The 27,134-nt window shown below is 48.9% G+C and overlaps 10 protein-coding genes and 1 non-coding gene across 11 annotated transcripts; 8 read left to right on the forward strand and 3 right to left on the reverse strand.

The window, feature by feature from the left end:
- Positions 1–1,469: 1,469 nt before the first annotated feature.
- On the reverse strand, positions 1,470–2,371 carry BO79DRAFT_12839 (SNAP receptor SNC2). The gene is made up of 3 exons (XM_025677965.1): positions 2,130–2,371; positions 1,677–1,908; positions 1,470–1,590 (listed from the first exon to the last, which is right to left on the reverse strand). The coding sequence occupies exons 1-3, from the start codon at positions 2,235–2,237 to the stop codon at positions 1,571–1,573; spliced, it is 360 nt and encodes a 119-aa protein (XP_025540034.1). The 5' UTR covers positions 2,238–2,371; the 3' UTR covers positions 1,470–1,570.
- A 1,796-nt stretch (positions 2,372–4,167) lies between these two features.
- BO79DRAFT_208872 (uncharacterized protein) lies at positions 4,168–5,083 on the reverse strand. The gene is made up of 3 exons (XM_025682477.1): positions 4,857–5,083; positions 4,582–4,766; positions 4,168–4,503 (listed from the first exon to the last, which is right to left on the reverse strand). Exons 1-3 carry the CDS (start codon positions 4,892–4,894, stop codon positions 4,376–4,378), a joined length of 351 nt encoding a protein of 116 aa, XP_025540035.1. The 5' UTR covers positions 4,895–5,083; the 3' UTR covers positions 4,168–4,375.
- Positions 5,084–8,211: 3,128 nt separating this feature from the next.
- BO79DRAFT_217286 (putative chitin synthase activator (Chs3)) lies at positions 8,212–11,005 on the forward strand (the record flags this gene model as incomplete). The annotated part of the gene is made up of 3 exons (XM_025683358.1): positions 8,212–8,575; positions 8,626–10,815; positions 10,872–11,005. The coding sequence occupies 3 exons, from the start codon at positions 8,212–8,214 to the stop codon at positions 11,003–11,005; spliced, it is 2,688 nt and encodes an 895-aa protein (XP_025540036.1).
- A 998-nt stretch (positions 11,006–12,003) lies between these two features.
- Positions 12,004–13,023, forward strand: BO79DRAFT_146842 (DODA-type extradiol aromatic ring-opening family dioxygenase; the record flags this gene model as incomplete). Its single annotated transcript, XM_025678488.1, has 4 exons — positions 12,004–12,042; positions 12,093–12,265; positions 12,340–12,500; positions 12,560–13,023. 4 exons carry the CDS (start codon positions 12,004–12,006, stop codon positions 13,021–13,023), a joined length of 837 nt encoding a protein of 278 aa, XP_025540037.1.
- Positions 13,024–13,059: 36 nt separating this feature from the next.
- BO79DRAFT_237401 (L51/S25/CI-B8 domain-containing protein) lies at positions 13,060–13,783 on the reverse strand. Its single transcript, XM_025684691.1, has 4 exons — positions 13,535–13,783; positions 13,365–13,471; positions 13,270–13,302; positions 13,060–13,214 (listed from the first exon to the last, which is right to left on the reverse strand). The coding sequence occupies exons 1-4, from the start codon at positions 13,618–13,620 to the stop codon at positions 13,156–13,158; spliced, it is 285 nt and encodes a 94-aa protein (XP_025540038.1). The 5' UTR covers positions 13,621–13,783; the 3' UTR covers positions 13,060–13,155.
- A 159-nt stretch (positions 13,784–13,942) lies between these two features.
- BO79DRAFT_237402 (mitochondrial pyruvate carrier family protein) lies at positions 13,943–15,109 on the forward strand. Its single transcript, XM_025684692.1, has 4 exons — positions 13,943–14,331; positions 14,450–14,465; positions 14,566–14,702; positions 14,758–15,109. The coding sequence occupies exons 1-4, from the start codon at positions 14,138–14,140 to the stop codon at positions 14,939–14,941; spliced, it is 531 nt and encodes a 176-aa protein (XP_025540039.1). The 5' UTR covers positions 13,943–14,137; the 3' UTR covers positions 14,942–15,109.
- Positions 15,110–15,869: 760 nt separating this feature from the next.
- On the forward strand, positions 15,870–17,552 carry BO79DRAFT_245124 (putative extracellular exo-polygalacturonase; the record flags this gene model as incomplete). Its single annotated transcript, XM_025685445.1, has 8 exons — positions 15,870–16,176; positions 16,234–16,600; positions 16,656–16,714; positions 16,772–16,932; positions 16,984–17,172; positions 17,223–17,324; positions 17,377–17,451; positions 17,505–17,552. 8 exons carry the CDS (start codon positions 15,870–15,872, stop codon positions 17,550–17,552), a joined length of 1,308 nt encoding a protein of 435 aa, XP_025540040.1.
- Positions 17,553–18,654: 1,102 nt separating this feature from the next.
- BO79DRAFT_264547 (SDR family NAD(P)-dependent oxidoreductase) lies at positions 18,655–19,637 on the forward strand (the record flags this gene model as incomplete). The annotated part of the gene is made up of 3 exons (XM_025686803.1): positions 18,655–18,724; positions 18,785–19,384; positions 19,432–19,637. The coding sequence occupies 3 exons, from the start codon at positions 18,655–18,657 to the stop codon at positions 19,635–19,637; spliced, it is 876 nt and encodes a 291-aa protein (XP_025540041.1).
- Positions 19,638–20,989: 1,352 nt separating this feature from the next.
- On the forward strand, positions 20,990–21,697 carry BO79DRAFT_245125 (CVNH domain-containing protein). Its single transcript, XM_025685446.1, has 3 exons — positions 20,990–21,203; positions 21,312–21,493; positions 21,572–21,697. Exons 1-3 carry the CDS (start codon positions 21,062–21,064, stop codon positions 21,578–21,580), a joined length of 333 nt encoding a protein of 110 aa, XP_025540042.1. The 5' UTR covers positions 20,990–21,061; the 3' UTR covers positions 21,581–21,697.
- Positions 21,698–24,391: 2,694 nt separating this feature from the next.
- BO79DRAFT_208878 (sugar porter family MFS transporter) lies at positions 24,392–26,643 on the forward strand. The gene is made up of 5 exons (XM_025682478.1): positions 24,392–24,837; positions 24,890–25,626; positions 25,690–25,741; positions 25,790–26,140; positions 26,186–26,643. The coding sequence occupies exons 1-5, from the start codon at positions 24,670–24,672 to the stop codon at positions 26,468–26,470; spliced, it is 1,593 nt and encodes a 530-aa protein (XP_025540043.1). The 5' UTR covers positions 24,392–24,669; the 3' UTR covers positions 26,471–26,643.
- Positions 26,644–26,912: 269 nt separating this feature from the next.
- BO79DRAFT_t125 lies at positions 26,913–26,994 on the forward strand. The gene has a single exon. It is a non-coding gene; the product is annotated as a tRNA-Ser (tRNA).
- Positions 26,995–27,134: the final 140 nt, after the last annotated feature.

Here is a 27,134-nt window from a genome sequence, read left to right on the forward strand (position 1 = left end):
TCTTCGGAGCGGGCGCGCGCCCTTTGGGAACTTAGGAAGAGGGGAATTATTACTCACTAGTTAGCTCCGACCCAATGGCTGGCCGTAGTCGCCTGGTTCGGAGGTGGGTTTTTTTTTTCCTTTTCTTTACTTTTCGGCCGTGACCAATTCTGTCCTTGGGTTAAGTTAAGCCTTGGTTTTTTATAAAGCCTTTTTCAATGTCGCTCTTTTGCCGCGTTCGGGAGCGCCCTTTATATCTTTCTCTCTCCATCCACGCGTTGCCTCGAATTTTAGGCCGTTTTCACAAGCTAATAAGCTAACCAGGGGCACCTAGATCTCCGTCGAACCTGTCACTATATGTGAGCGAATTTCGATCTGGCCACTGGAATAAATTGCGCAAAACCCGGCTTTCTTAAGGTAGATATATCGAGGGATAAACGTCAGTCCGCACAAGTGCCCGAAACGCTGGCTTGGCTGCGACTTTCGGAGCCGGGTATCGAAAAAAAAGTGACTCACCACATTACTATTATTTCCAAGGTCCCGGTTCCCATTATTTCCGGTTGCCCTTCGCTCCCCCATCCTCAAACTACCTCGCTTCCCTCTTTCGCATCGTCACACGTAATGGAAACCCAGCATATGGATCCCGACGATCCCCTATGATCAATTTCCATCAATCAATAATAACTCTTCAAGCCGTTATCAGATCTCGCTAACTGCCGACAGCCTATCACTGTCTTAACTCGCTGGAGTCGTGCTCCAGCACGACTCAGGCCACAGATGTCAAATCCGTCAGTGCAGATGGATCCTTTTCGTTATCTGATCCCCCCTTTACCTAACACGTACAACTGGGTATCCAGATTCCATATTAATGTGGTCCACATCTCCTTGCTCTTCGGTCCTCTTCATCCGAGCCTTTCCTCCCTTTGCTTTTTCCGTGGGGTGCGGGTTTTATCTATGGCTGGTAATCTCCTCCGTAGTAGTATCCGCAATACGAGTTATCTACCCGTGTCTCAGGCTACGATGGGTCGGACTTATGGCCAGATGAGTGTGCCCTGACCGTCTTTCTCGTCAGGTCCTGCTCTCTCTCTCCGTTTCTTCCCCCTCTCGCTTTTATGCAAGTGCAAGTCTCAAAAGGACAAATTAGGTTGCCTGTACTATACTCGCAGTGTACTCTTGAGTGTGTAATCTGGAGCAGAGGTCCATTAAAGGCTAAAAAGGGAAAGACACAAAGGAAATACATAAAGAGAAAAAAAAGAGAAAAGGAAAAGGAGCAAACATAGGAGACCAAAACTAACAAACAGCACTGATACTTGAACACGAGGAAGCACCGGAGAGTATCATTTACATCTTCACCGTCGATGGAATCATGTGGCATAGCCTCAATCTCCATACCGGCTCATAGCGTCCATGGCGTATAGAGACAACAAGACTTTATTCGTGAGAACGAGGTTGACGCCCGAGAAAAAAGCAGGTGGTATTAATAGCTGGAAACAACGGCTTCGTCTCAACACAGATAAACCAGGGCCAGGCGAAAGAAAAATCGTCATCCATTCCCAAGCCAATCATGACTGTCGCGCTCTGAATTCGTAGCTTAATGTTTGGTTGCGACAACTAAAAGGAGAAAGCTGTTAGCGCACTCCGGGATGCTTTACCGGGTCCAGCTGGGTGGAGTGCCGGGAGAACAGCGCTGATCTTACCTGCAGGGACGATAATCACAATGAGCAGAATAATGATACAAACGATAAGGCACACGCGCATCTTCATATCCTTCCACCACATTTGCTTCCTCACGCGGTTGGCACCTCTGCGGAATCCCTGCGCTGATGTTGCCAAATTGTCCGTCTTGTCCTGGAGGGAGTCTAGACGTTCACCACGTTCTGAAACTTTGAAGATGTTGGAGCGCATTGTATCAACGGTCTCTTGGATTTTCTAGAGAAAAAAGAAACACAGTGTTAGTAAAGGGCTTTGCGACAAATGCCATGATAGACACAAGCTCAATAACATCCAAAAGACCGGGGTTGCCGCCCAGTAGAGATGAACTCAGATGGACGTCCAGATGAGCACTGGCAAGCCGTCACATCCTATCCAACCTGGGCGACAGATCCTTGTGGTACGATAAGAGTTGGCCGCGAGACGTTTCGGCAACTTACTTTGTCGATTTCCCTTGTCCTGGGGTCGCCATTTTGCGCGGCGCTGGCGCCGGCGCCGGCTCCATTGGCGCCAGAGGGGATGTAGGGGTCGTAAGGCTGCTCGGACATGATTCTCGTGCGCGATAGATTCTATGAACTCGGTATTCGGGGGTGTAGGACCTGGTAAGTCACCAGACTACCTAGGTGGAAAGTGACGGGCTGCTGCCTGTTGCTGTCGTAGGGGATGAGGCGGTAAGTCGCAACGACACACTCGACGACTGAGGATACGGTGAAAAGCGAGAAAGGTGGAGGTCGGAGGATGGTGTGGAAGGTGGCGGGACGATGGAATGCAGGAGGGAAGTAGGATGCGTTATTGAAGGGAAGCTGACAAGGTGTGATGAATCGCCGCCCGCCTTCTGGAGATTACAGGCGTTTCGGTTCGGTCGGGGCGGTTTCACGTGACCCGCGGTCTATTGGGAAGGACGCCCCGGCACAGGCAGCTATTATTATTTTGTGCTTAGTGGTGAGACCCAATTGGACCAGCCGCTAGAATGGAAACAAAGAGAAGGTGAAAAGCCAAAAGGTTGAGTTGAGTGGCTGTATAGAGACTGCTGCTACTTTGTTTCTATTGATTACTACTGCGCCCATGGAAAAGGAGAGGATACCCTGTCAATATCCACCTAGTGCTTCACATGGGACATAGAAGATCTACTACAACTATCAATACTGTCGATGTATGCATTAGGTGCAGGAGCAAGGCTCAGGTATGCCTGCAATTTTGGTAGAGAGAGCAATACAGACAGAAATAGCAACACCAGTTGTCCGTCTATTGGGCACCCTTCACTACCAAGTGTTATGAAGTATGGCAACGGTCTGCCCGATCTCATGCGTTGCTTAAGAAACACGCCCTACTATGTGGCGGTGCGTCTTCTGTAAGCATGCTGCGCCTTCCGTCACATGCATCACGTGGCAGTCCTGCCTTAACGAGTATGGAGTGTGGACCCTTCTTCCAGATATCTAGATAATAGATACGATAAGGACTTTATTGCCGAAAGAATCCTGCCAACTTCTGCATTCTTCGATCTGCTTAAGACTTGGCTAGATTTGTTGCTCATACCACCTATTTGCATATCCATTGTAATAAGTGCTTTTAGCGTCATACTTTTCCCCCTTCACGAGTGAGACATATTAACCAAAATACTGGGAACGGTTTACGTTTAATCCCAAGACCTATTTTGCAAAGAATATTCTCCTTCACAACCACCAGCGGGGCAATGTGATCACTTACCGCGCTATGCCAATGTCAACAATAGACACAACAACGCTTTGCATCGCAGTTTGATCAATGGATGCTAAAATTGTCCGAACGGACACCTACAGGCCTACAGCCGCGACAAGTATCTGAGCGATATATACAACTCCATTCATACAGCGAGCATCAATACGAAGATTGCAGCAAAATTGGCCCGACAGTTCATTCAAGCGTGGGCGGAGAAGATCTCGGATAAGAGATCGTCATACTCAGCAGAGGTGCTCATTCGCTACAACCTCCATGTATACGCGTGGCCAACTCATCTCAAACTAGAAGAAGTCGATATAGGTCTCAAGGATACTGCCTGAAGGCCTTCCTTATATGCAGTGAAAGTGGGACCAACCGGGCCAGCAGTAATCCGATCAATAAGCGCTGATGGAGTTGATCTGGATACCAGTCTATTTCTTTTCGGCGTACGAAGATTGTCGTGCGCCTAATAACGGCTTTGGCATGCGTATAGCTGTGCCGAATTACTCCAGGTCATATCAAGTGGCTCTCGGTTCTCCAGATCTGTCCCAGCGGCTCACCGGCAGATTTTGGTCTACTAGTGAGTCCTCTGCCTAATAACGGTTGTCGCTACAGGAGCAGTAACGGGGGTATCCCAATAAAATGCCTCGTCGATACCACGATTAGAAGATACTCGGCTGTCTGTCGGCGTAGTCCGATGAACAAGAACAGCACAAAGACACAACATACAATGCAAGCGTAGGATTTCCATTTAGTCATTGAAATATAATACAGTATAGACCGTAGCCTCCGAAACTCCACAAACTCTGAGCCAAATGCTTCCCCCACAATGCTTTTTGGACAGGTCTCAGGTAGACGCAATGGGTATAAATACAAGGACGATGCAGGAGTCAACAGTCCTTCCTGGCATCATGTCCGATCCAGCTACATCTCCAGCATAGAGAAATGAGCTAGTCACAGCAATTTCACTCCACTGGAGATATACATCCTATTTCTCACCCAGCAATTCCTTCCTCATCTCCTCACGTTGTACCTTCGCATCATCCCTAGCCTGGTTCCGTTGTACCTCAGCCTCCACGCGCTTCTGTTCCTGTTGTTCCTGCGCCGCATACCAGACTAATCAAACCCATGACATCAGTATAACTTCTCACAGACACACCCATAAGGTAAAAGAAGGGTGGACCATAAACGCACTCGACTTATCAGACTTAGACCATTGCTTCAACCGGGTAACATATTCATCGAATTCCCGAGCCCGGCGATCACCTTCCTCCAAACTCCGCTTCTGAAGATCCGGGTTATAACGCTTGAACAATTCTTCGTCGGTAGGACGGATGTATTGGACGAAAGCCGGACCGCCGACACAGATGACGATGCCGCTAATAGTAAGTAATTTACCCCGTTAGTTGTAAAAATCGCGCGGCAAGTACGGAAGAGAAAAAGGTGGGTGGGTGGGATGTGCGCCTTACACGCCGAGCATCTTCATCCAGGTTCCTGCCCGAGACATGGTGGAGGATGATTTATTTTCTGGGGACAATTGTTTGTTTGTTGTTTGGTTTGGGACGAGGAGTGATGTAAGGCAGGTGGAAATCGCCCTGCTGTAAATGGCTAGCTAAACGCGAGAGGTTGGTTGGTTGGTTGGTTGATGTCTTCAATTGTTGGAAGCCACAGAGGAATCGTTCGGGAAGTGCGTCTGATCTCCGACATCAATCAACATCATCATCGTAATCACGCACACGGGATTCGGCAGCGCCGATCCATATGTGTGTGTGGCGCAGCAGTGGAGGCTAGTAATGCAGGTGGCGCAGGTTTGTGGCCGTTACTTAATTGTGAAACCAATTAGGGAAGCGGAGTGGAATTGTTCGGGCGGACTTCCTTTTTGCTGGCCTTCTTCCGAGGGGAAAAAGTTCTTCTGCTGCTGCTGCTGCTGCTGCTGCTCCACTCACTATGTCACTAGAACAAGACTATCAGATTTTGTGCGAATGAGCTGCTGATTCTCCCAAGGGCGGGGAATATCGTAGAGATTCTCTGTTGTCTCTTCCTCTGTTGAATGGTTACTGTGACGTCGGGATGTCTTAGACATCGGTCCGCTCGGCAATGATATATCGACTTCTAAATATAATCACACAGCAAAATGTAGGGTGTCGGTAGAATTGCTTCATTGGTGAGTATTTGCGAGGTATGAAGAATTACTTTACTCATTTGGGTCATGTGCAGCTCCATTCTAGGCGTGGGACTTCCATCCGCAGATGCAGCTGATCATTATCTTAATATGGGAAGTCTATTAGTCAAATGCTTTTACGAGGGAGAAATCATCTGGCGTTGTTGAATTGATGTGCATTCTCATTTGCGAAAGTGGGATGTGGATAGATAGAGTACATTCGCGCAGACGCAAGGTCTGCTAGGTCCACGTTGGTATCTTTCGATGCGACATATCTGATACGTCAACGCGGCAGGGGCAAATAATACAGTATGTGTTATGGCAAGAGACGCGCTTGGACAATCAACTGATTCAAGGCCGTAAATTATGTCGGACCATCAGCACATTGTACCCCATAGGGCTCGATGAGCCACTTGATACTATGGAGTAGGTTATGTAAGATAGGTTGATGATTGATAATGTAATCCACAATCGCGCGGCCCATCAACTAATGCTATATAAAAGCTGTTTTTTTAATTTCTAATATCTTAACCATCCTGGAATTATATGACTTTATCTTTAAAAGAGAGATTATAATAATCAAAAATTTATTTTTAATATTTTTTTTGGATTTTAATAACTACATATAATATCTGGTAATATAAAATACCTGTAATTTACTTATAATTTATAGATATCTCTAAATTAAATATAAATAAATTATTTAAAAATATTTGGACACTTCTAATATATTTATTTTATTATTATTAATCTCTATTTATCATTATAGACTTATATAAAGTGTAGTTATTGAGATATTATAATTATTATAAAAGATAACTTTTATATGGCATTATAAGATGGGCCGCGCGATTGTATGGGCCGCGCGATTGTGGATTACGTTAACATCATAGGCTGGGTAACAGACTCCGAGTGTTTATCCTTCAATGTAATTCAACGCATGGGGCTATGTCGTATTCGTATAAACCAATAGAAATGCAGCGCCTAAGTTTCGAACGGAGATTGCGCTGGAGTTCGATCCATAGTGACCACTGTCGTTGTACTAAACTAGGAGCCCCTCAAAGATTAACTGCTTACTGACTATCCATTGGCACAAGTCTTCCAGACCCCTGATGATCAAAAGGCTCAAGACCTTGCAGCGGGTTCGTAGGTGATGGACAGGTAATGGCTGTTCGAAATATTTGGGTGCGGTAGATCTCATGTCTCAGGGGTCAATAGCCTTAAGAGGATATCCAACGTCATTTCCTAGATGGGAGTCTTGGGTAGCGCCGTGCCAAGCGGTTATCAGACTCCAACGGTTTCTGATTCTGTAGTTGAAGAAGGGTGAGTCGGGAATGCTGGTAGGTCTGGTTGACGGTGCACTGGGATATAATTACCCACTGTCGATACATGGCACCAGTGCCACAAAGTCCCTCTTTAATGTCCTTCACCCAGGTTCCAAACTTCCAAAGCCATGACTCCTGCTGCCACTAGACTGAATGGGGTCGGGCGACGGATGAGGAGATCCGTTTGTACCGGCGAGAAGTGGACACCGATATCTAACTCTGACCAGCGACAGTATTCCCGGCGGGACGGGCGTGGGTCAGTTCAGAAGAACCGTTCCAAAGTGTCAGTAGCCGACCAGTGAGTAGACTAGATAGTTGAGTGGGTGCGCGAACAGTTCAGTCATGCATTCTGGGTATTTCGCTAGGAGTTGTGCATGGTTGATCAGAGACAAAGGAGAGGAGAGAACGAAGGCATAATGAGTGGGCATTCATAAAGTTGTTTCATCGTCGCGGTCAATCAATCAGTAATTATAATAATAATCATAATCCCTTGTGTTGTTGCTCCCACTTTTTTTTTTTTTTTTTTTTTTTTTTTTGTCACTCCAGTCTACTACTAGCAGAGGGGGAAGTTTTAAAATCACGGGTGGCTTTCTGTTTCCCCTCTCCATCCAGTCAGACTACTTTACCCGTCAGGTACTCTACTCCGGACTCCGTCCCTATAACCCTCGACCACCCAAAGACACTTATCGTCTTTACCTCCGCCAACCTCCACCACCCCCTTCTGTCACTAATTTAAAATTCCTCCTCCCTCGGAGGTCACACGCTCTTTATTTCCTCACAAAGGTCATTCTTCCTAAGCCATCTTTTATATCTTGCTTTCCCTGCCCCGGTCCCGCATTCCTTCATTCCTGGCGGGGGGAAGGTTATCCCTCGTGTTCTGGTGAGTTGGTCCGGCTTCGCGCATTCGCCGTGCGATCGCGCCCCCGGCTTCTGCAGTCATTTGCGCCCACAATTCGACCGCTGACAGCATTCCTTTCCTTTTCGCTAGGATACATTAGTCTCGCGCTGGTCTTTCTTCAGGGTCTAATGGCTGCATATATCGCATGGAATTGTTGAATCTTAGTCCCGGTGTCACTTTTCGCATTACCTAGCTTCCAGTAAGCTAAGCGCCCCCCTCTACTACTACCAGGATCTAGCAGCATTTTGCCCATATGTACCTTTGTCTCACTGGCTGACCTCCTATTGGTGTAGATAGTGAAAGGGGAGCGTGAGCATTGTCTACTAGTGCATTGATTGTTCCCCGCGCTTCCAACCCGGATACAGAATCCGCAATCGTTTGTTCAAAAGCCCGTGTCGACTCCTTTCCCTTGTACAGTTCGCAAGATTACTGTTGGCATAATGGCATACCCGCAACATCCAGCGCAGAGGGCTCCTCCGATGCGAAACTATGGTCCCCGCGCTCCTCCCGCCCGGGGCGGGGCCTTCCAGGGTCCGCCGCCAAATGGACAATATGATTATGGCCATGACAACCAATACTATGGATACAGTAATGGTCCTCAGGGTTCAGGACGCGGTTATCCCGGTGATAGCGCAGTCCCCCGGTCGTATGTGCCTCCACCAGGGGCTCCGCGGCCTCCGCGTGGTGGCTATGGACCCCCGATGGAGGCTCGTGGATATGCACATCGCGGACGCCCTCCGCCGCCGCAGGGATACGATAGCCGTCGTGGCTACGGGGACAGACCACCTCCTCAGATGAGACGACGTGAGTATGAAGAGCCCACTGATCTGGAACATGCCGTTAACTTAGTCTAGCTGCTCGTCCGCCGCAATCTCCTGATAAGATGGCATTTGATAATCCGTTTCCATCTTTCCCCACGAAAGACCCGCACGGACCGAGAAGTATTGAAGGTGAGATGGCCGCAATGGACCTCAATGGTGGCCCAATACCCCCTTCACAGGTACCGGATCGTCCGCATACCTCGCATAGTAGGCGACCACCTAGACCTGTATCCCCTGGCCGTGGTAGAAGCAACTACCCCGCCGCTCCTGTGCGATCAGCAAGTACTGGCCGTCCGGCAGCTTCGTCTGTTCAAAGCGACAGGCCGTACACCGATCCTAATGACCCGCCGCCTGTACCACACGTCAATCGAAGTGCTACCATGCCGGTCCAGCCGACAATGTCACCTCCGCCGCCCAAGCCTCTGTACCCTGGGCAATCAACCTACCAGGATCCTTACTCTCAACCGCAGCCGGGTCCGCATGAGCATTTCGATACTGAGGCATGGGTGGACAGTTATTATAACTCGGCTCATGCTGGTGAGACTGATATGCCCAACTTTGATGCGATGCCTGATTTCGCGAAGGGCGGAGTGATTGATGAAAGCTTGCCCGGCCTTGAACAGCCGAAGGCCAAGGCACCCATCGAGTCGCCCCCTTCATCTCGTGGGGGATACACTGCGTTCAACCCTCATGCAGCAGCCGATCCTTATCCGCAATCGCCAGTGGAAGCCAGGGGCCCAGTTGCGCCGAATCAATTTGCAAATGCAGGCTTCCAGTTTGACCTGCCGAATGAGGGTCCACCAATCCAACCCGCCTATGCTCAGGCTGGTGCTGGATATGGTTACAGTCCGCATCCCTACGAGGAGCCCCACCCTCAAGATCAGGGGAACTGGGGTGCTGGAATGCCAGCTTATCCTGAACCCAATAGTGGCTATCCTGTCCCAGAGCCTTCTGTCCGGGGCAATCCACCTCGCCCCTACAGGCCCAATCAACCGATGCCTGTGGCTGAGCCAGCACCAGCTTTGAATCGGCCCGAAGCTGTGGATCCCCAAAAGAATCCTGATGCTCTCCCTCACCACCCCGTTCCTTTCCGTCCGGGCCACGATCAGGGAAGCAAACCTGCACCGGTACGACAATATAACAATGCCAACGCATCAGCTCCCCCTCCTGCTGCTTCCCCACCGCAAGCCGCGCCCGTGGAACCAGCTGCATCCGGTCCTGTCACCCAGCAAGAACTTCAACAACTTCAACAGATGGCCAAAAGTAGGCCGTCAGACAACAAGACCCAGCTTCTACTTGCGAAGAAGTTGGTTGAGGCGTCGACCGTCCTGGTTGACAGCAGCCGGATGGATCCCAAGACCAAAGCGAAAGCCCGCGAGAGGTATGTTATGGATGGCTACAAGATCGTCAAGAAGTTGGCATCCAGTGGATACGCGGACGCTCAGTTCTTCCTCGCGGATTGTTATGGGTCAGGACAGATGGGTCTTCAAGTGGACCCTAAGGAAGCTTACAGCCTATATCACTCCGCTGCTAAGGCGGGACATGCCCAGTCTGCCTACCGAGTCGCTGTATGCTGCGAGATAGGACAGGAAGAAGGCGGAGGCACTAAACGCGACCCTTTCAAGGCAGTGCAATGGTACAAGCGTGCTGCATCCTTGGGAGACCCGCCTGCGATGTACAAGATGGGAATGATCTTGCTCAAAGGCCTTCTTGGGCAGGCCAAGAACCCTCGTGAAGGTATCTCTTGGCTAAAGCGTGCCGCAGAGCGTGCCGATGCCGAGAACCCACATGCCCTTCATGAGCTTGCACTTATGTACGCAAATGCGGGACCCAATGATGTCGTCGTTCGGGATGAAGCCTACGCAAGCCAACTTTTCCACCAGGCTGCCGAATTGGGATACAAGTTCTCTCAATTCCGCTTGGGATCTGCGTATGAGTACGGCTTGATGGGATGCCCTGTCGACTTCCGCCAGAGTATCATCTGGTACACTCATGCTGCGGCCCAAGGCGAGCACCAGAGTGAACTTGCTCTCAGTGGATGGTACCTTACTGGAGCGGAGGGTATCCTCCAGCAGAGTGACACGGAAGCCTATCTCTGGGCGCGCAAAGCCGCGACTGCCGGTCTCGCCAAAGCAGAATACGCGATGGGATATTTCACCGAAGTCGGTATTGGTGTAGCTGCCAACCTGGACGATGCGAAGAGGTGGTACTGGCGGGCAGCTGGTGAGTTCTTCTACTTTCCTTATGCCCTTTCGATCGCTAATGTGGCTTCACTACAGCACAACAATTTCCCAAAGCGCGCGAGCGTCTCGAGGAGATCAAGCAGGGCGGCGCTCGGATGCAAAAGACCCGACTGTCCCGGTCTGCTGTCAATCAACAAAAGCAGAACGAAGGCGATTGTGTCATTATGTAAATGAGCATGACAACTGGATGGTGGAAATTTCGGGGGATGTTTACGTTTTCGTTCTACCAGTTTAATACTCTTTTTGGACCTGTCTGCCAGTGTATTTTCATCGCTGGCGTATGCTTATACCCACCTAACGAGCTGGAATTGGATTACTATGATGCATGCATTTTCTGGCCTGGGAGGACTTCACCGGGGGAATGATTAGATGAATTGGGGAGGTCAATCTGGATTGTACCGGACCGCATCTTCAACTCTCATGGTTATTTTGCTTAGACTAGACACCGCATGATGATGCCCTTTTTTATAATACCTTAATAAAGAACTGCTTATATGAACAGAGTACTTTGTAGTACATTAGTATAAATCATAAACATATGCATGCTCAGTAGTAAAGTCAAAGCACCGCGGCCCAATTCCGCACTCCATCCGACGGATAGCGCCTCCTCCCGATCGGATCGCTAATGATTACAATATCGCCCATCATCTCTCATCACACCACATTGTAACCCCAAGACCCTGCATAATAAATCAATCACAACTCATTGAGAAAACAATCCTTCCGTGAAACGCGCAACAAATAGAAGAAAATATCCTTCTGCACCCTTCCATGCATATTCCCTTGCCTTCCTTCCTTTCCCCCCTCATTTTCTTAAGCTACCCTGATCTGAGCCCGCACCGGGAACATTCCGAATCCTTCCTATAGATAATTTATGTCTTCTGCCCCCGTTCCGCCATCCTCCTCCGCACCATCATCTCATCAGAACACTACTACTACTAGCACACCACCAAAACAGAAATCAACCCTGGCGGTCCTCTTCGCGGTGATTACTTTGCTTCTTGCTATTGCTGTCGCTGGCTTTTGGGGCTATACCGGAAGTACTAGTAGTACTGGTAGTGCTGACGCCAATCTGTTCGGTCTTAGACGGTTTTTGGTTGGTGCGGGTGGTAGGGCTTCTGGTTCTGGTTCTGCTTCTGGTTCGCGGGGGTTTGGAGATCGGGTAATGATGGCGAGAACGCCGGTTTATTTTTTGAGTCATGGTGGGGTGAGTTTTGCCCTATCCTCTTCTCTACTTATGGATGCTGATCTGTGCAGCCGAATATCATGTATGATCATGAGCACCCGGCGTATCATAAGCTGGGTGAGATTGGAAAGGAAATTACTACCAAAGTGAAGCCGCGCGCGGTGGTGGTTTTCTCGGCACATTGGCAGGCGGGGAGGGATACTATCCAGGTTAATACGGCGGAGATTACGGATTTGATTTATGAGTATGTTGTCTCTTTCCGTTTCCTGAGTGTGGTTGGTGGTTTGGTGATGGATGTTTGGTTAACGTTGGTTTTAGCTTTTATGGCTTCCCTAGTCATTACTACAAGGAGAAGTATCCTAATGTTGGGAGTCGGGAGGTTGCGAATAAGGTCCTCGATGCGTTGAGCCAGGCGGGGATTAAGGGAGAGGGGGTGAAGAGAGGTCTTGATCATGGTGTGTGGGCGAGTTTCAAGTGCGGTATGTTTGGTTGAGATTGAACGATGGTTTGGCTGGGAGATGCTGACTTTTGGCTGTAGCTTTTGAGCCTGAGAAGAACCCTCTGAATGTCCCTGTTGTGCAGGTATCGCTGTTCAAAACGGAGGATCCTGTCCAGCATTACCGACTTGGTCAGGCGGTCTCGAGACTCCGGGAGGAGAACATCTTGATCATCGTCTCCGGCATGGCGGTGCATAATCTGCGCGATATGCAATTCACCTGGGGTGACCCGCGGCCTTTGCCGTATACTGCCAGCTTCGATGAAGCTCTGAAGGAGGCCGTCACGAAAGCGCCAGCGGAGCGAGAACAGGCTATGGCAGATTTGCTGAAGCGGCCGGATGCTCGGCAGGCACACCCGTATTTCGATCACCTGCTTCCGATTCATATTGGAGCCGGAGCTGCGGGCGATGATGTTGGAAGGAGACTGTGGACCTTGAAGGAGGGAAGCATGAGTTGGGCGCAATATAGATTCGGCGAAATCGCCAACAGTACTAGTTCTTTGTAGAGTGGAAAGCGAACAATGGAATCGTGTAAATATTGACTGGGTTATCACGGCGAACGAGTTTCATTTCATCTATAGATACAGTGCAAATTGGAAATGCGGTGCATGAACATATACGGACGCGTCGTGATTTCGCTATGAAGACGCCTTCACCAACTGAGTGATCTTCTCTTCGATCTGCTGGTCCGTCAAGCCTGGGGGTGCATCATGGTCAGTTTTGCCTTTATAATCTCCGCTCAAGAATCTTACCGGTCAGAGCTTCCTGCTTCTCTTGGCCGAAAGCTGCGAAATTATTAGCCATGAATTCATCCATCATTGGTGTGGTTTCGAAAACTTCGTCGTACCGTATCTGGCGTACACCCTAGGCACAGTACCAGCTGCCTCGCGCATCAGGATGGGGGTGTGAGGGTTGTGCTTCTTCATGGTCGGGTATGCGCGCTGCAAGAACGAGCTACAGATACTAGTTGTCAGCAACCCCCTCACGTAATACCAACTGGGAACATTGTAGACTCACCGAGTAGCAGAGCTAGCCTGAGAGGTCTGGCAGAAAAGGAAGCGCAGCTCCTTCAGACCCTTGGTGAAGACGTACTTGGACGACATTGTGGGGGAAGATCGTGATAGACGGGAGGACCGGAGTTCGCAACGAGAGTCAACAACAAAAATTAGCCCCGTAGAAATCGGCGCAGGGTATCAATTGGGGGCGACGGAGGGGTCAAGGACCGATAATGGGAGCTTGAAGCTGATCACAGGGACTCTGGGGGAGGAGACGATGAATTGATTCCCGCTGGAGGTTCTGAGCCCGTACAGACCAATCCGGTCAAGCGTGATTGTCACCGCTTACCTCAGCCGGAAAAGAGCCGCAACCCCCAACGGAAGGCCGACCTCGGGGCCGCTGGGACTCACTCTTCCCTTCGTCATTTTACCAAGATCTCCATTCTCAGATTTCCCCGGCTGGTCGCCTATTGCTGTTGTTGCGCACGCCGTGTCTTGAACATCTCCACTCTCTTCTTCAATTGGACCGATCCTTGTCCTTATCTCACCGGTTTTTCCACCCTCTTACCGCCGTCCTTGATTCGTCCCGTTCACGCCGTATCCGCGCCATATAAAATCAATCACCATGTCGTCCTCCCGTGTTGGTCTTCGCTTCTTCCAGAACACCAGAGCTGCTTTTCGCAACGCATATGGCCCTTTCCGTCGGCCTGGTGCCCAAGGCTTCCGCTTCCAGAGCTCCGATGCTGCGGCCGCTGAGCAACAGAGCACTTTCCAGCGTCTATGGAACAGCCCGGTCGGTGTGAAGACGGTGCATTTCTGGTGAGTTATAGTTATACTCGGATATGATGTTGTTGCCTTTGCTTTTTTTTCTTTTTTCTTTTTTTCAAATTATGTGGATGTTTATATTGCATTGTATACTAACACTGATGTGTCATAGGGCCCCCGTTATGAAGGTACGAAATCATGCACCTTGCTGAAACCTGTTCCTCAGATCTTCATTCTCAATCGCGATACTCCTACTATATCTATGTACTATCTCACTGACTCAACCAGTGGGCTCTTGTCATCGCCGGTATCTCCGACTTTAGCCGCCCTGCCGAGAAGCTCTCCCTCACTCAGAACGGTGCTCTGATGGCCACTGGCTGCATCTGGACTCGCTGGTGCATGATCATCACCCCCAAGAACTACCTGTATGTACTTCGACCTTGATTTGTGAAAAGGTGGAAAAGTATACTGACTGGCTAGGCTCGCTGCTGTCAACTTCTTCCTCGGATGTGTCGGTGTTGTCCAGGTCGGCCGCATTATCAACTACCGCCGTAGCGTTGATGGCTCGACCGCCGCCGCCGTGCAGGATCTGGAACAGGAGGTGGCCGACGACGCCAAGGCCGTTGCTACTCAGGCGAAGGCTGCCGTCGAGAAGTCTGCTTAAACAACTTTTGGTCTGGGACAAGGGTTGCGTAAAGTGCAGCCTAAGCGACAATAGATTGTCTTCCCGTTGGCATTGGTGAGTAGGCTCATAGAGCATATCATGAGATGAAGTTGGCTGGAGGCGACTCCGACTTATATATGTACATATTCCCTTATAAATTGCATCGACATTCCTCTACGCTTGTCAGTGATGTAGACCATTGAGACCGCTGAGATCGGCTTATGTGATTCTCGGAATGGAGATAGAGACGGTTCGGGTAACTTTGTTACAGTATATATTTACTACTTAGTAGAAGCTTAGCAGCTGTCGGCCATTTAAAAGGCTTCCTAGTGGTGGTGTGTATTGTCCACGAGGCTTGTACCACACGGAGTTTGCACTGACCTGCACTTACCGCAAATTTCGGGAATTGACCTGCGCGACAACATCATCTAACCGGGATTAAAGAATAACCGGGTATTGCTCTCTCCATAAAAATGAAGTCATGATGCAGAAGATGGCTGGGGTAAGGTCCCTGCCAATTCCCCAGAAACACGTTTTTCCCCCAATCGGATAATCGTCTCCGACAAGCCCTCCTATCACATCGTCTCTCGTTGCTCCTCCACGCAATCCCCCACCACCACATTCTCCAGCAGCTAGCTGTCTCCAAGTGCCCCTGTTGATTACAGGAGCAAGCCACAAGCTTAGCATAGCTCCACAATCGTGGTTTGCTTGCTCCGTTTGGTTGACTGCGTTTCCCCGGATATGGAGTCCAGCGAACTCCCCAACTCGGAGACATGGGTGGTGTTGGTCAGTGTGGGCAAGACTGCGGGGGAGCAATGTCGACTCAGTGCAATGGATATAAATGCCAGTGGTGATCGTCATTGCTCTGCGGTAATCCTGCCCAAGCTCTGTCTGTGAACCCAGACTTGTCTCCTGCCAATTTCGCACAATGAGACTCACGCACGTTCTCTCGCACACGCTTGGCCTTCTTGCGCTAGGAGCTACAGCAGAGGCCTTCTCCCGGTCTAGGGAAGCTGCCTGCGGCCCAAAAAAGCCTTTCCGGCCTCTACCTACAAGTCAGAGCAGGGACAAGACCTGTCATGTCCGCAGCCATGGAGATGGCACTGACGACTCGGATTACATTCTCTCCGCATTGAACCAATGTAACCACGGTGGAAAGGTCGTTTTCGATGAGGATAAGGAGTATATTATCGGGACGGCGTTGGATATGACCTTCCTGAAGAACATTGACCTAGGTGCTTATTCTGCAGACCCAATCAAGGTGACCATTGACTAACCTTATGATTCAACAGAGGTCCTCGGAACAATCTTATTCACCAACGATACAGACTACTGGCAGGCCAACTCCTTCAAACAGGGCTTCCAGAACGCTACGACCTTCTTCCAACTCGGTGGTGAAGATGTGAATATGTACGGTGGTGGTACAATCAATGGCAACGGACAGGTCTGGTATGATCTGTATGCCGAAGATGATCTCATTCTGCGTCCCATCTTGATGGGCATTATCGGACTGAATGGTGGCACAATCGGTCCGCTGAAGTTGCGGTACTCGCCGCAGTACTACCACTTTGTGGCTAATTCGTCGAACGTCCTCTTTGATGGGATTGACATTTCGGGTTATAGTAAGAGCGATAACGAGGCCAAGAACACTGATGGATGGTGCGTTTATGCCTGCTTTACACCGAGGGTCATACTGACATTTTTTTTCCCGTAGGGATACCTACCGCTCGAACAATATCGTTATTCAGAACTCGGTGATCAACAACGGTGATGGTAAGTCAATCTAAGTAGCGTCATTCTTCAATAATTCTAACCTGCAAACCTACAAAGACTGTGTCTCCTTCAAGCCAAACAGCACCAATATCCTCGTTCAGAACCTTCACTGCAATGGCTCCCACGGCATTTCTGTGGGCTCTCTCGGCCAATACAAGGATGAGGTTGACATCGTTGAGAATGTCTATGTGTACAACATCTCTATGTTCAACGCTTCGGTATGTCTGAACTTTAACCAAATAATAAACTTCTTACTGACTTGGTTGCAGGATATGGCCCGCATCAAAGTTTGGCCTGGTACTCCCTCTGCGCTATCTGCCGATCTTCAAGGCGGCGGTGGCTCGGGTAGCGTAAAGAATATCACCTATGACACCGCACTCATTGATAATGTCGACTGGGCCATTGAAATCACGCAGTGCTATGGACAGAAGAATACTACCTTGTGCAACGAGTACCCGGTTAGTAGACCTTCAGCCGCTTCCCCGAGGCAACTCTAACACACTAATAGAGCTCTCTCACCATCTCGGACGTCCACATCAAGAACTTCCGCGGTACGACGTCAGGATCGGAAGATCCCTATGTTGGGACAATTGTTTGCTCCAGTCCTGATGTAAGTGCCCTCTAGGACAGGCGTTTGGTGTGCAATGGCTGACACTCGATAGACTTGCTCGGATATCTATACGTCCAATATCAATGTAACAAGCCCGGATGGAACCAACGACTTTGTTTGCGATAATGTGAGTCGGCCAAAGCCAGGTGAAGATCAAAATTGGTGACTAACGCTGTCCAGGTCGATGAGAGTCTTCTGAGTGTCAACTGCACCGCCACTTCTGATTAAGTTAGAATGTCTGTTAACATGTACACTGGAGGTCAGGCCTTACTTAGACGGATGAAGGGTGAATATATTACATTTGGGTCCGGTTGTGTATATACGTGAGCAAATAATATCTGTATGCTTTTGACTTAGGGAAGGTCAGGCGATCAAGAAACTTTCTGGTTCAAACCTTGATCATGGTTCTCAGTAGACGCTCCTTCTGCTTTTCGCGTGCGATACGTCACATGCCGAGAGAAAGATCATTGCTTCCAGGTGCTTTCGCTCTCCTGAGTGATAGTACTGCACTTACTGTCCAGGAAACTACATCTCTCTGCATTTACCTGCTGTTCATCTAACAAGCAAGCAACCAGAAGAGCCACCTACCAAGTATAGTAGGATCTAGAGCGCTCCGAGGAGATCGTGTAGACCATACTAGATCCTCGAAAACGTAGGTTGCAAACCATATTCCAATTCTAATTCATCTGAACTCCGGCAGCGAGATTTATAACCGAAGCTTCCTCTCTCACGAACTCTCGGCTGATGATCGTGACCTCCTGAGTAGCACCCAACCAGCGGACTACAAGATTGACAACGAACCTTACCCACAACTCTTAAGTACTTTGGAACCAAGTGGCAATGATTTGTATTCTTTATCGGTGTGCGTCATGCACCTCCTGCAGGGTTTGGGTATGATAAATTAGACATATCCTAGATGAGTCTGTTACTCAGCTTCCCCGAGAGAAGCCCGAAGTATGGTAGCTTGGGGCAGCTTAACGGGGTCAAGCTTCAGATTTGGCTTGATTCTCGGAGTGTTGCCACTGGTTAGATGCGGTAGGAACCTCTACGTTAGAGTATTTTCTTCCAAAACCCAATATAACTTATCATTTGCTTCATCTGGACAATATGACATCGACGAGAATGTATGTGTCGACGTGTAGATAGGATGTACAGCGAAAAATGGGAGTGTCATTGTGATACATCCAATCATGATCGACATACCGACTAACTTGTCCTGTGTCAATTGACGTATCACCGATCTGTGTGTGGGTTTATATAACTGGGATCATGGATTAAAAATTCTGATTGTTTCTTTCACATCACATCACTCAAGGGATATTCCATCAAGATGCCGTACGATATCAAGGATTTATTCAACGTGCGCGGCTTGGTTGCCGTCATCACCGGCGGGAGCTCTGGTATGTGATGCGGTCACTTTTAAAATATTCTATCAGAAGCTGATGATGTTACTATCGCAGGTCTGGGCAAGACGATGGCTCTCGCCCTCGCTACCAATGGAGCCAGCAGAGTCTATATCCTGGGCCGCCACAAAGAGACTCTCGAAGATACAGCCGACATGCATCCTGGTGTTATCATTCCTATCGTTGCGGATGTAGGCTCAAAGGCCTCTCTTGCTGCCGCTGCCGATCAAATTCATACTGAAACCGGATACATCAACCTGCTCGTCGCAAATGCAGGGATGCTTTATATGGACTCACCGGAAGCTATCAGCGTAAAGGTCGGTCGCACTCTACAGGAGAATGCGACTCCTGATGAGTTGGAATCCTTCCTCATGGATACTCCGGTCGATGAATTCTTAGACACGTTCCGGGTAAACACAACAGGGGTATTCTACACCATTGCGGCTTTCATATCGTTACTGGACAAGGGCAATAAGCGAGGAAATGTCTTTCAGAAGAGTCAGGTCATCGCTGTGAGCAGCGTCGCAGCACATAACCGGAGAGTGGTTGGGGGCTGTGCGTATGGAATGAGTAAGGTAGCTGTGATAATGTTGATGAGGAAGATGATGACGTATTTGATTCCTCATGGGATTCGAGCAAATACTATTTCTCCTGGCCGTGAGTGTTTCCCTCTGTATTCTGAGACTAGGTGCTAACTGAAACAGTGTTCCCAAGCAATCTGTGTGGAAGCCCAGCCAACGAAGAGATCTCGGTCGAGGGCGCGTTTGACCGCGAGTTCATTCCGCTGCAAAGAGCAGGGAGGCGCGAGGAGATTGCTGGGACTATCTTGTATCTGGCCAGTAAGGCAGGCGGGTACGTTAATGGAGATTTGCATCTGATTGACGGGGGGATGGCAGGGTGCAGCAGTTGATATTGATGCTGTGTGGTATGGGATTATTCTCTTTTCTTGAGTTCACTGGTGTTTTGGTCAGCTGTATTGGCCACATGATATTGGGTTTTGCATAGCCAGGTTGGGAACCGGGGTTTATATATATACACTGTCTTAATCTAGAATGTTAGTCTAATAATTCATTTTCTTTTTAATGCTATAGATCAAGCAGAATGATTCTGCTGTGTACTCACGCTGTACTTCACAAACCCTAGGTAAATGTGATACCACAGTGGCACAATCAACATCATCACCCTGTAGAGGCTGCAGGGTATTAACCTGAGTCAATCCTACTAGTACCAATAGTAGTATGATCATAATACATATTACACAACACCCACAGTAGCACGAATACTACTGAAATAGGAGCATCCATCCGGACTGTGCCACCACCCAACTTGAATCATCATCATAACTGCCAAGGATGATAGTCACACCAAGCCTTCCACAGCAGTACGTAGTACTTCGTAGTAAAATGACCATTTGCCTCCCAGGGAGCTGTGGAGTGGGGATGTGGCGATGCCAATGCTACTAGTAAGTAGTGATTGTGGCTGTTCAGATCAATTTAGTATTATATTTTTAGAATGTGGCTGGAGCAATGAGCCCACTGCGGTTTCAGGTGGATTGATATGACTGGTCTTTTGGGAGATTGGTGCCTTAGGCAGAAGTGAAAGAACATGATGCTTCTAGTGGACATGGACAAGTAGGATACTCTTATTTACTATAGTAATCTCCTAATATTGAGGTAATTGAAGATGCTACTCCGTAGATAGTAACTAACTTAATACTGCAATGAATGTAGACTATTGAAAGTCACGCGACCGTCTTGTCTTGCCCGGCCCACTCGATCCCTGTGCGGATCATTCCATCATTTCTTCTCCAAGCCCGATCCTTTCCATTCAGTCAGTCCAACGGTACTACTGGCACTCGGGCGGAACCGAACCAGCCATACTACAATACTACCATCGTAAATATTTATATCGAAGGCAATAAATAATATAGTATACTATATATTCTACCCCCCTTTGAAAATAATCACCAGCAGCAGAACCTTCCAGCACCTAAACAAGTAAATGCTGCCTAGCCCCACTACTACTACATCCACAATCCACCCCTCTTTTTTTTAAAGGGAAGGGAAAATCGACCCACTCGAGCTTCCCTTCCTGCAGGGTGACTTCACCAGCAGCAGCAGCAGTCCCCCAGTCTCAGGGTCTCCATCCAGAAGGTTAGCAGCTAGTAGCTAGTTTAGTTTCAGTAGGGCAGCAATGCTTGCGATCTTCCAACTTATATAAACCCTTCCACTTGACCCAGTTAATTCCCTCATTCCTACTTAACTTCTCTACTCTCCTCACCCCACCTCACCTCACCCCTTTTCTTCTTTCTCAAAGAGAAAAATACCTACGAAAATGTCCTTCCACAACAGCTGCCAAAACATCCACCTCATCCACGAGCCCGGTGCTACTTTCCTGCACGCCGAGGTGCGTCGTGCGAATGGCGAGTATGTTGCTCGCAAGATCCGTCTTGATAGACATATTGGAAATACCGATGGTATGATCCCTTCCCCCTCCATTTTATCCTTATTTTCTTTCGAAATGCAGATACTAGAAAGTGAATGTATGGTATTGATACTGACTGTTAATAATTTGATTTGTATAGGCTGGTTCATCTGGGGCGGCTCCAACTTCACCGAAACGGCCAATGACATTCAGCTCGAGAACACTGGCCGCGGTCCCAAGTTGACGGCGTACTTGAGGAAGCGGGATGGTGGATACAGAGAGTTGCAGGGGTTGTATCTGGCGGATAAGATTGCTAATGAGAATGGGGAGTTGGTGTTTAAGGTACGTCTATTTACTACTATCCATCTATTTAATTTGTTTATTATGGTGGAATTGGGCTGACGTGGTGGGGTATTATAGGGACCTTAGATACCTCGTTAGTATCTACTAAGCAAGCACTGAGAACGGGAGATATGGGGTGATAAGCAACAGCAAGCCAAAGGCAGAATAAGTATTTGTATGATTGGAGATATTGCATAGCGAATGATGAATTATTTTATTATTATTAGAGTCTCAATAAACCAAAGTAATGTTGCTACTTATAATATAAACATCCAATGATAGGCCAGTAGTAAACGTAAATATACCCGATGAGGGGCAGGGCACTTACTAACCTTACTACATCCAATTATATATATATACCCCTTAAGGAATGTTGCAGCCATCAACTTGCCACATAAGTACTACATGCATATGATGTGCTGTTCTGGTTGGTTAATTCTCTATCTTTATGAAAAGTCTGTGGGCTGTGCTTACTGCGTGCGTACGTAAGTCATTCAATCTGTATTTGTATTTGTGAGTGAGCTGAGGGGATAGTAGTTACCTACATGTTGTGTTACCTTTCTTGTGGAATGGGTGGTTGATGATAACCCTGATAAGGGAGAGGATGATGGTTATGCTTAGGCTTATGCTTACTTGAGCTTAGTAGATGCGCTTTCGTATTATGGGTATCAGAGCTGAATGTTATGTTAAGTCCTTGTTTTGCTGATTGTAGTTCTAATAACATGGTATGCTGTAGTGTTGTATTTGCAAAGCTTGGCTGGATTAAGAGTACCCCACATTCTTAGTAGTGAGTAGGTTGGTTGTTGGTCGGGGGGAGCTGACAGGATGCCTGACCACGCGGAGGAAGGGGGCCATGTGGGTGATGGATGCCTTACTTATTACCCCGCAGTGTTGGTAACTTCTGGTAGTTAGGTGGTGCTTGGGGAATGGAAGATTTTCTTGAACTGGATTGAAGAAGGGTATTAAGAGAATAAGTAAGTTATGATAATATAGTTAATCGATAAACTCTGTGTAATAGTAGCTAAGATAAATATTTGGACAGGAGTTAAATAGAATGAATTGATAAATAATAGTAGCGGATGAATTCCCGCCATGCTACTGCAAGATCACTATGAGGCTACTATCACCACCGATCATACGGTATCCACTTTGAATAGGTGTATGGTGATACAGTCCGTATCAAAGGAGGTAAACTGTTGTAGTGGTTGCTTTTTATTCCCAAAAAAATAGATTCATCTCACTTCTCACCGATACCACCTCACATGACCGGGATCCGTCCCAGTAACCTGTAACACCAACATGACAGACCCTTGCAGTGTGACTGCACTTGAGACGCCTTTCGGACATACTCCTTTCTCATTCGTGGCAAGCGGAAGCTGTGTATTTAATAGTAGTCTAGATGACTGAAAATGCTCACCGGGTCATTGATCCATGGTAGTTAGTATGGTTTGAGGCAATTCCTGTCATGGTTTCTTGATATCCATGGCCTCTCGCTTCTAGCGCACCCAACTTACGATGCGTATAGCACGGGTACTATAATTGATTGCATCTCGTATTGACACACTCTCGGCTAAAGTTGAATTTTTCTGGATGGCGTCTGCACTGGCGGGACGAGACGTCGTGGTCGCCAAGCCTCTTGGCATGACACGCTGATTTGAGATGGCGAAAACATTCTCCTACCCTAGAACAAGCCAGACGGGGCCGAAATAGACCCATTGGAGGAGGCAAGTCACCCGGATAGGCCACTCCAGGAGAAGAAAAAGAAAATAAACCACGTGTGAAGCTGAAAGAGTCTTTCGGTCAGGTCCGAGGCTGTTCCTCCAGCTGGGATACAGACCCAACAAAGAATCCCGCGGACGGAGGGCCACTTCGGACCAAGACCTGGATCCGGACAGGAGACCAGTTACCTTCCGACTCAGCGGGCTGGGCAACCTTCAATAGTCGTGGTGGCGTCGCGGCCGTCTGTGCTCGCTACCAGGTGTTCTGGAGGGGATGGCTCGTGATTAGCTACGGTCATGGACCATTGTCGGAAAGGTTACATTGGAGCTTAACATGGCGACTGATAATTTCTGGGAATCGTGAACTGGGGAGTCGAGAACAATGAGGGTGACATGTCAGGGTCAAGGAAAGATGCTTACTAGGTTGCCCCGATAGGGCAGGAGTGCTCTGTTAGTAGTCTGTGTGAACTGTGAAGGTTGACCAGGGTCCAAGAAGCTCATCTCGTGATCGGAAACCCAAAATGACAGCACTAAGCAGATCCGGCTAGACTGGCACTTGATTGTGGGGAATCCTTCCTCTGCGCAGCACGTGGTAGGTTCAATTTTCCGACCCCTGTGAAACCCCGCCAATCAGAGTGAATGCCAGAGCCAAACGGGGTTTGCCGGCCTGGACCGAGTTTCTGTTTGGCTGTTGGTAACTAAATCCTGTCAACAAAGTCGTACTATACTAGCTTGACTTGCAGACTTACTATACCTACTATGGAGTATAGCAGTGACTCGTGCTGGGTTGAATCTGGACTCCCCCGTAAACCGTTGCCCCCCTTGTGGATACATTTCTTACGGTCAACCTGGGGAAACCAGGTCTGGGGTCGTACAGAACTTTCCCCTGTTGGTAAAACCTAACTCTCCGGGAAATTACCTCAGCCTGATGATTGGACATGCAGGCAGGATGAGAGGCATTCACCTCGAAGTCAGCCATCCGAATCAAGACTGGTGGTAATTTCGGATTCTGGGCCCTGTGCATGCCATCGGTCGACTGCAGTGAATAACGCTCCACAGCAATGGCCGTCCTGCAGCCCAACGAGTCACGGCCGGCGGCCAAACTGGACAGACGGCACGGTGGTCAAAGCTGGAGAACCCCATGGGCATTCCCCGGAACCGATGCTGGCCCGATTCTCAACGGGAAGTCGCGAGTCCAGCAGTGAGCTGAACATGATGCAACTTGGACCCTCGCACAGGATTATAAAACCGACCAATACCCCTGATCTCGTTTTTTCTTGTCTTGTTTCTCGGTGCTTCCCCTCTTCCTTTTCTCTGCCACCTTCCCTCACATCCCCCGGTCTTCGTGTGAACGCCCGCTACCTTTCTCTCATTACTGCCATATAGGCTTCTGCCCACCCTTCTTCTTTTCACTTCCTTTCACTGTGCGGACCATCACACAGTTTATCCTCAGTAGCCATGGCTGATGGCTTCGTGGACGCCTCGCGCGTCGAGGCCCCAGTCACCCTCAAGACCTACTTGATGTGTGCCTTTGCGGCGTTTGGTGGTATCTTCTTCGGTTATGACTCGGGTTATATCAGTGGTGTCATGGGAATGAGATACTTCATCGAGGAGTTTGAGGGCTTGGTATGTAGCGTCATCGCCTCAACTGTATAACAAGGGACTGACATCAATGTAGGACTATAACACTACCCCCACGGATTCCTTCGTCCTCCCGTCCTGGAAAAAATCGTTGATCACGTCGATCCTCTCGGCTGGAACCTTCTTTGGTGCCCTCATTGCGGGTGACTTGGCAGACTGGTTTGGTCGTCGCACTACTATTGTCAGTGGTTGTGTGGTCTTCGTTGTTGGTGTTGTCCTGCAGACCGCTTCAAGCTCCCTGGGTCTGCTTGTTGCCGGACGTCTGATCGCGGGATTTGGCGTTGGCTTTGTCTCCGCCATTATCATCCTGTACATGTCTGAGATTGCACCTCGCAAGGTTCGCGGTGCTATTGTCTCAGGGTACCAGTTCTGCATCACTATCGGGCTCATGTTGGCCTCATGCGTCGACTACGGCACTGAGAACCGTCTCGACTCGGGCTCCTACCGTATCCCAATCGGCCTCCAGCTTGCCTGGGCTATCATCTTGGGAGGTGGTCTGCTCTGTCTGCCCGAGTCTCCTCGTTACTTTGTTCGAAAGGGTAACCTGGCCAAGGCTGCGGAGGTCCTTGCCCGCGTTCGTGGCCAGCCCCAAGACTCGGAATATATTAAGGATGAGCTGGCTGAGATTGTGGCAAACCATGAGTACGAGATGCAGGTCATCCCGGAGGGTGGATACTTCGTCAGCTGGATGAACTGCTTCCGCGGCAGTCTGTTCTCTCCCAACAGCAACCTTCGTCGGACAGTCCTGGGTACTTCCCTGCAGATGATGCAACAGTAAGTCTCAACCTTGCCACACCCACACACAGACTGTGAAGAGAGATACTAACCGTCCTTCAGGTGGACCGGTGTCAACTTTGTGTTCTACTTTGGAACGACCTTCTTCCAGTCGGTGAGTGAGATCGATCTGTACCCGAGATGATGCGCTGACAGAGTATAGCTGGGAACCATTGATGACCCCTTCCTCATCAGCATGATTACCACTATCGTCAACGTCTGCTCGACCCCCGTCTCCTTCTACACAATTGAGAAGTTTGGCCGCCGTTCGCTCCTTTTGTGGGGAGCACTTGGCATGGTCATCTGCCAGTTCATTGTCGCTATCGTCGGCACCGTGGACGGCAGCAACAAGCACGCTGTCAGCGCAGAGATTTCCTTCATCTGCATTTACATCTTCTTCTTCGCTAGTACGTGGGGCCCGGGTGCCTGGGTTGTGATTGGCGAGATTTTCCCCCTGCCTATTCGGTCGCGTGGTGTGGCTCTGTCGACGGCTTCAAACTGGCTGTGGAATTGCGTAAGTGACTTGCTCCCCAATTGACAAAACCCGCTGACCAGTCAGATCATCGCCGTCATTACCCCCTACATGGTCGACAAGGATAAGGGTGACCTCAAGGCCAAGGTATTCTTCATCTGGGGCTCACTGTGCGCCTGCGCTTTTGTCTACACATACTTCCTCATCCCGGAGACCAAGGGTCTCACTCTTGAGCAGGTGGACAAGATGATGGAAGAGACCACGCCTCGTACCTCGGCCAAGTGGAGACCGCATGGCACCTTCACGGCCGAGATGGGTCTTACTGCGAATGCTGTGGCCGAAAAGGCTACTGCGGTTCACCAGGAGGTGTGAGGGACGGGATGTCAGTTTCGACAGTGGTTTGCTGCTGACGACGAGTTGGTGGGTCTGCATACAGAAAGGTATGCTCGGTTACTATGATTAATCTATTTTGCTTATTTCTGTTCACTTTACGTTAGTGATAGCTAAGTAATGACGCATGATACCAATATTTCGTATCTTTGTGACTTATTCCTCTCCTTGTCTTCTCGTACGGTTTGGAGGGTAGAACTCATGTAACAATTCCAGGCAATTTGGAATCCTCAACGCCTCGCTAAGAGGAGAAAAAGCTATCAGAAACTTTGTACCGCGGAAACCACATTATCAGTCCCGCCAGGAGCATGTCGCAGTAAAAATTGGCTGGTGCGACAGGAAGTGGGGATTGTTGTGTCCCTGATTCTAATCATGTGGCTTGTCGAAGCACCCTTATAGTCCATTAAGACAGTGAACTTACTAAGACAACATGGCCGAGTGGTCTAAGGCGATAGACTTGAAATCTATTCTCTTCGGAGGCGGCGGTTCGAACCCGTCTGTTGTCGTTTTTTTTGGCCCATCCGTTTTTTTTATTTTCTGTGGGACTACCCCACCTCTTTTTGATCGCGCTTTTGTGTTTCTTATCAATCACTCCAAATCTAAATTATATTCTAATTCCATAATGAACTTTATTCATTCTGCCGAA

This window comes from Aspergillus costaricaensis (assembly GCF_003184835.1).
Source record: "Aspergillus costaricaensis CBS 115574 unplaced genomic scaffold BO79scaffold_14, whole genome shotgun sequence".
In the NCBI taxonomy this organism is placed as follows: domain Eukaryota; kingdom Fungi; phylum Ascomycota; class Eurotiomycetes; order Eurotiales; family Aspergillaceae; genus Aspergillus; species Aspergillus costaricensis.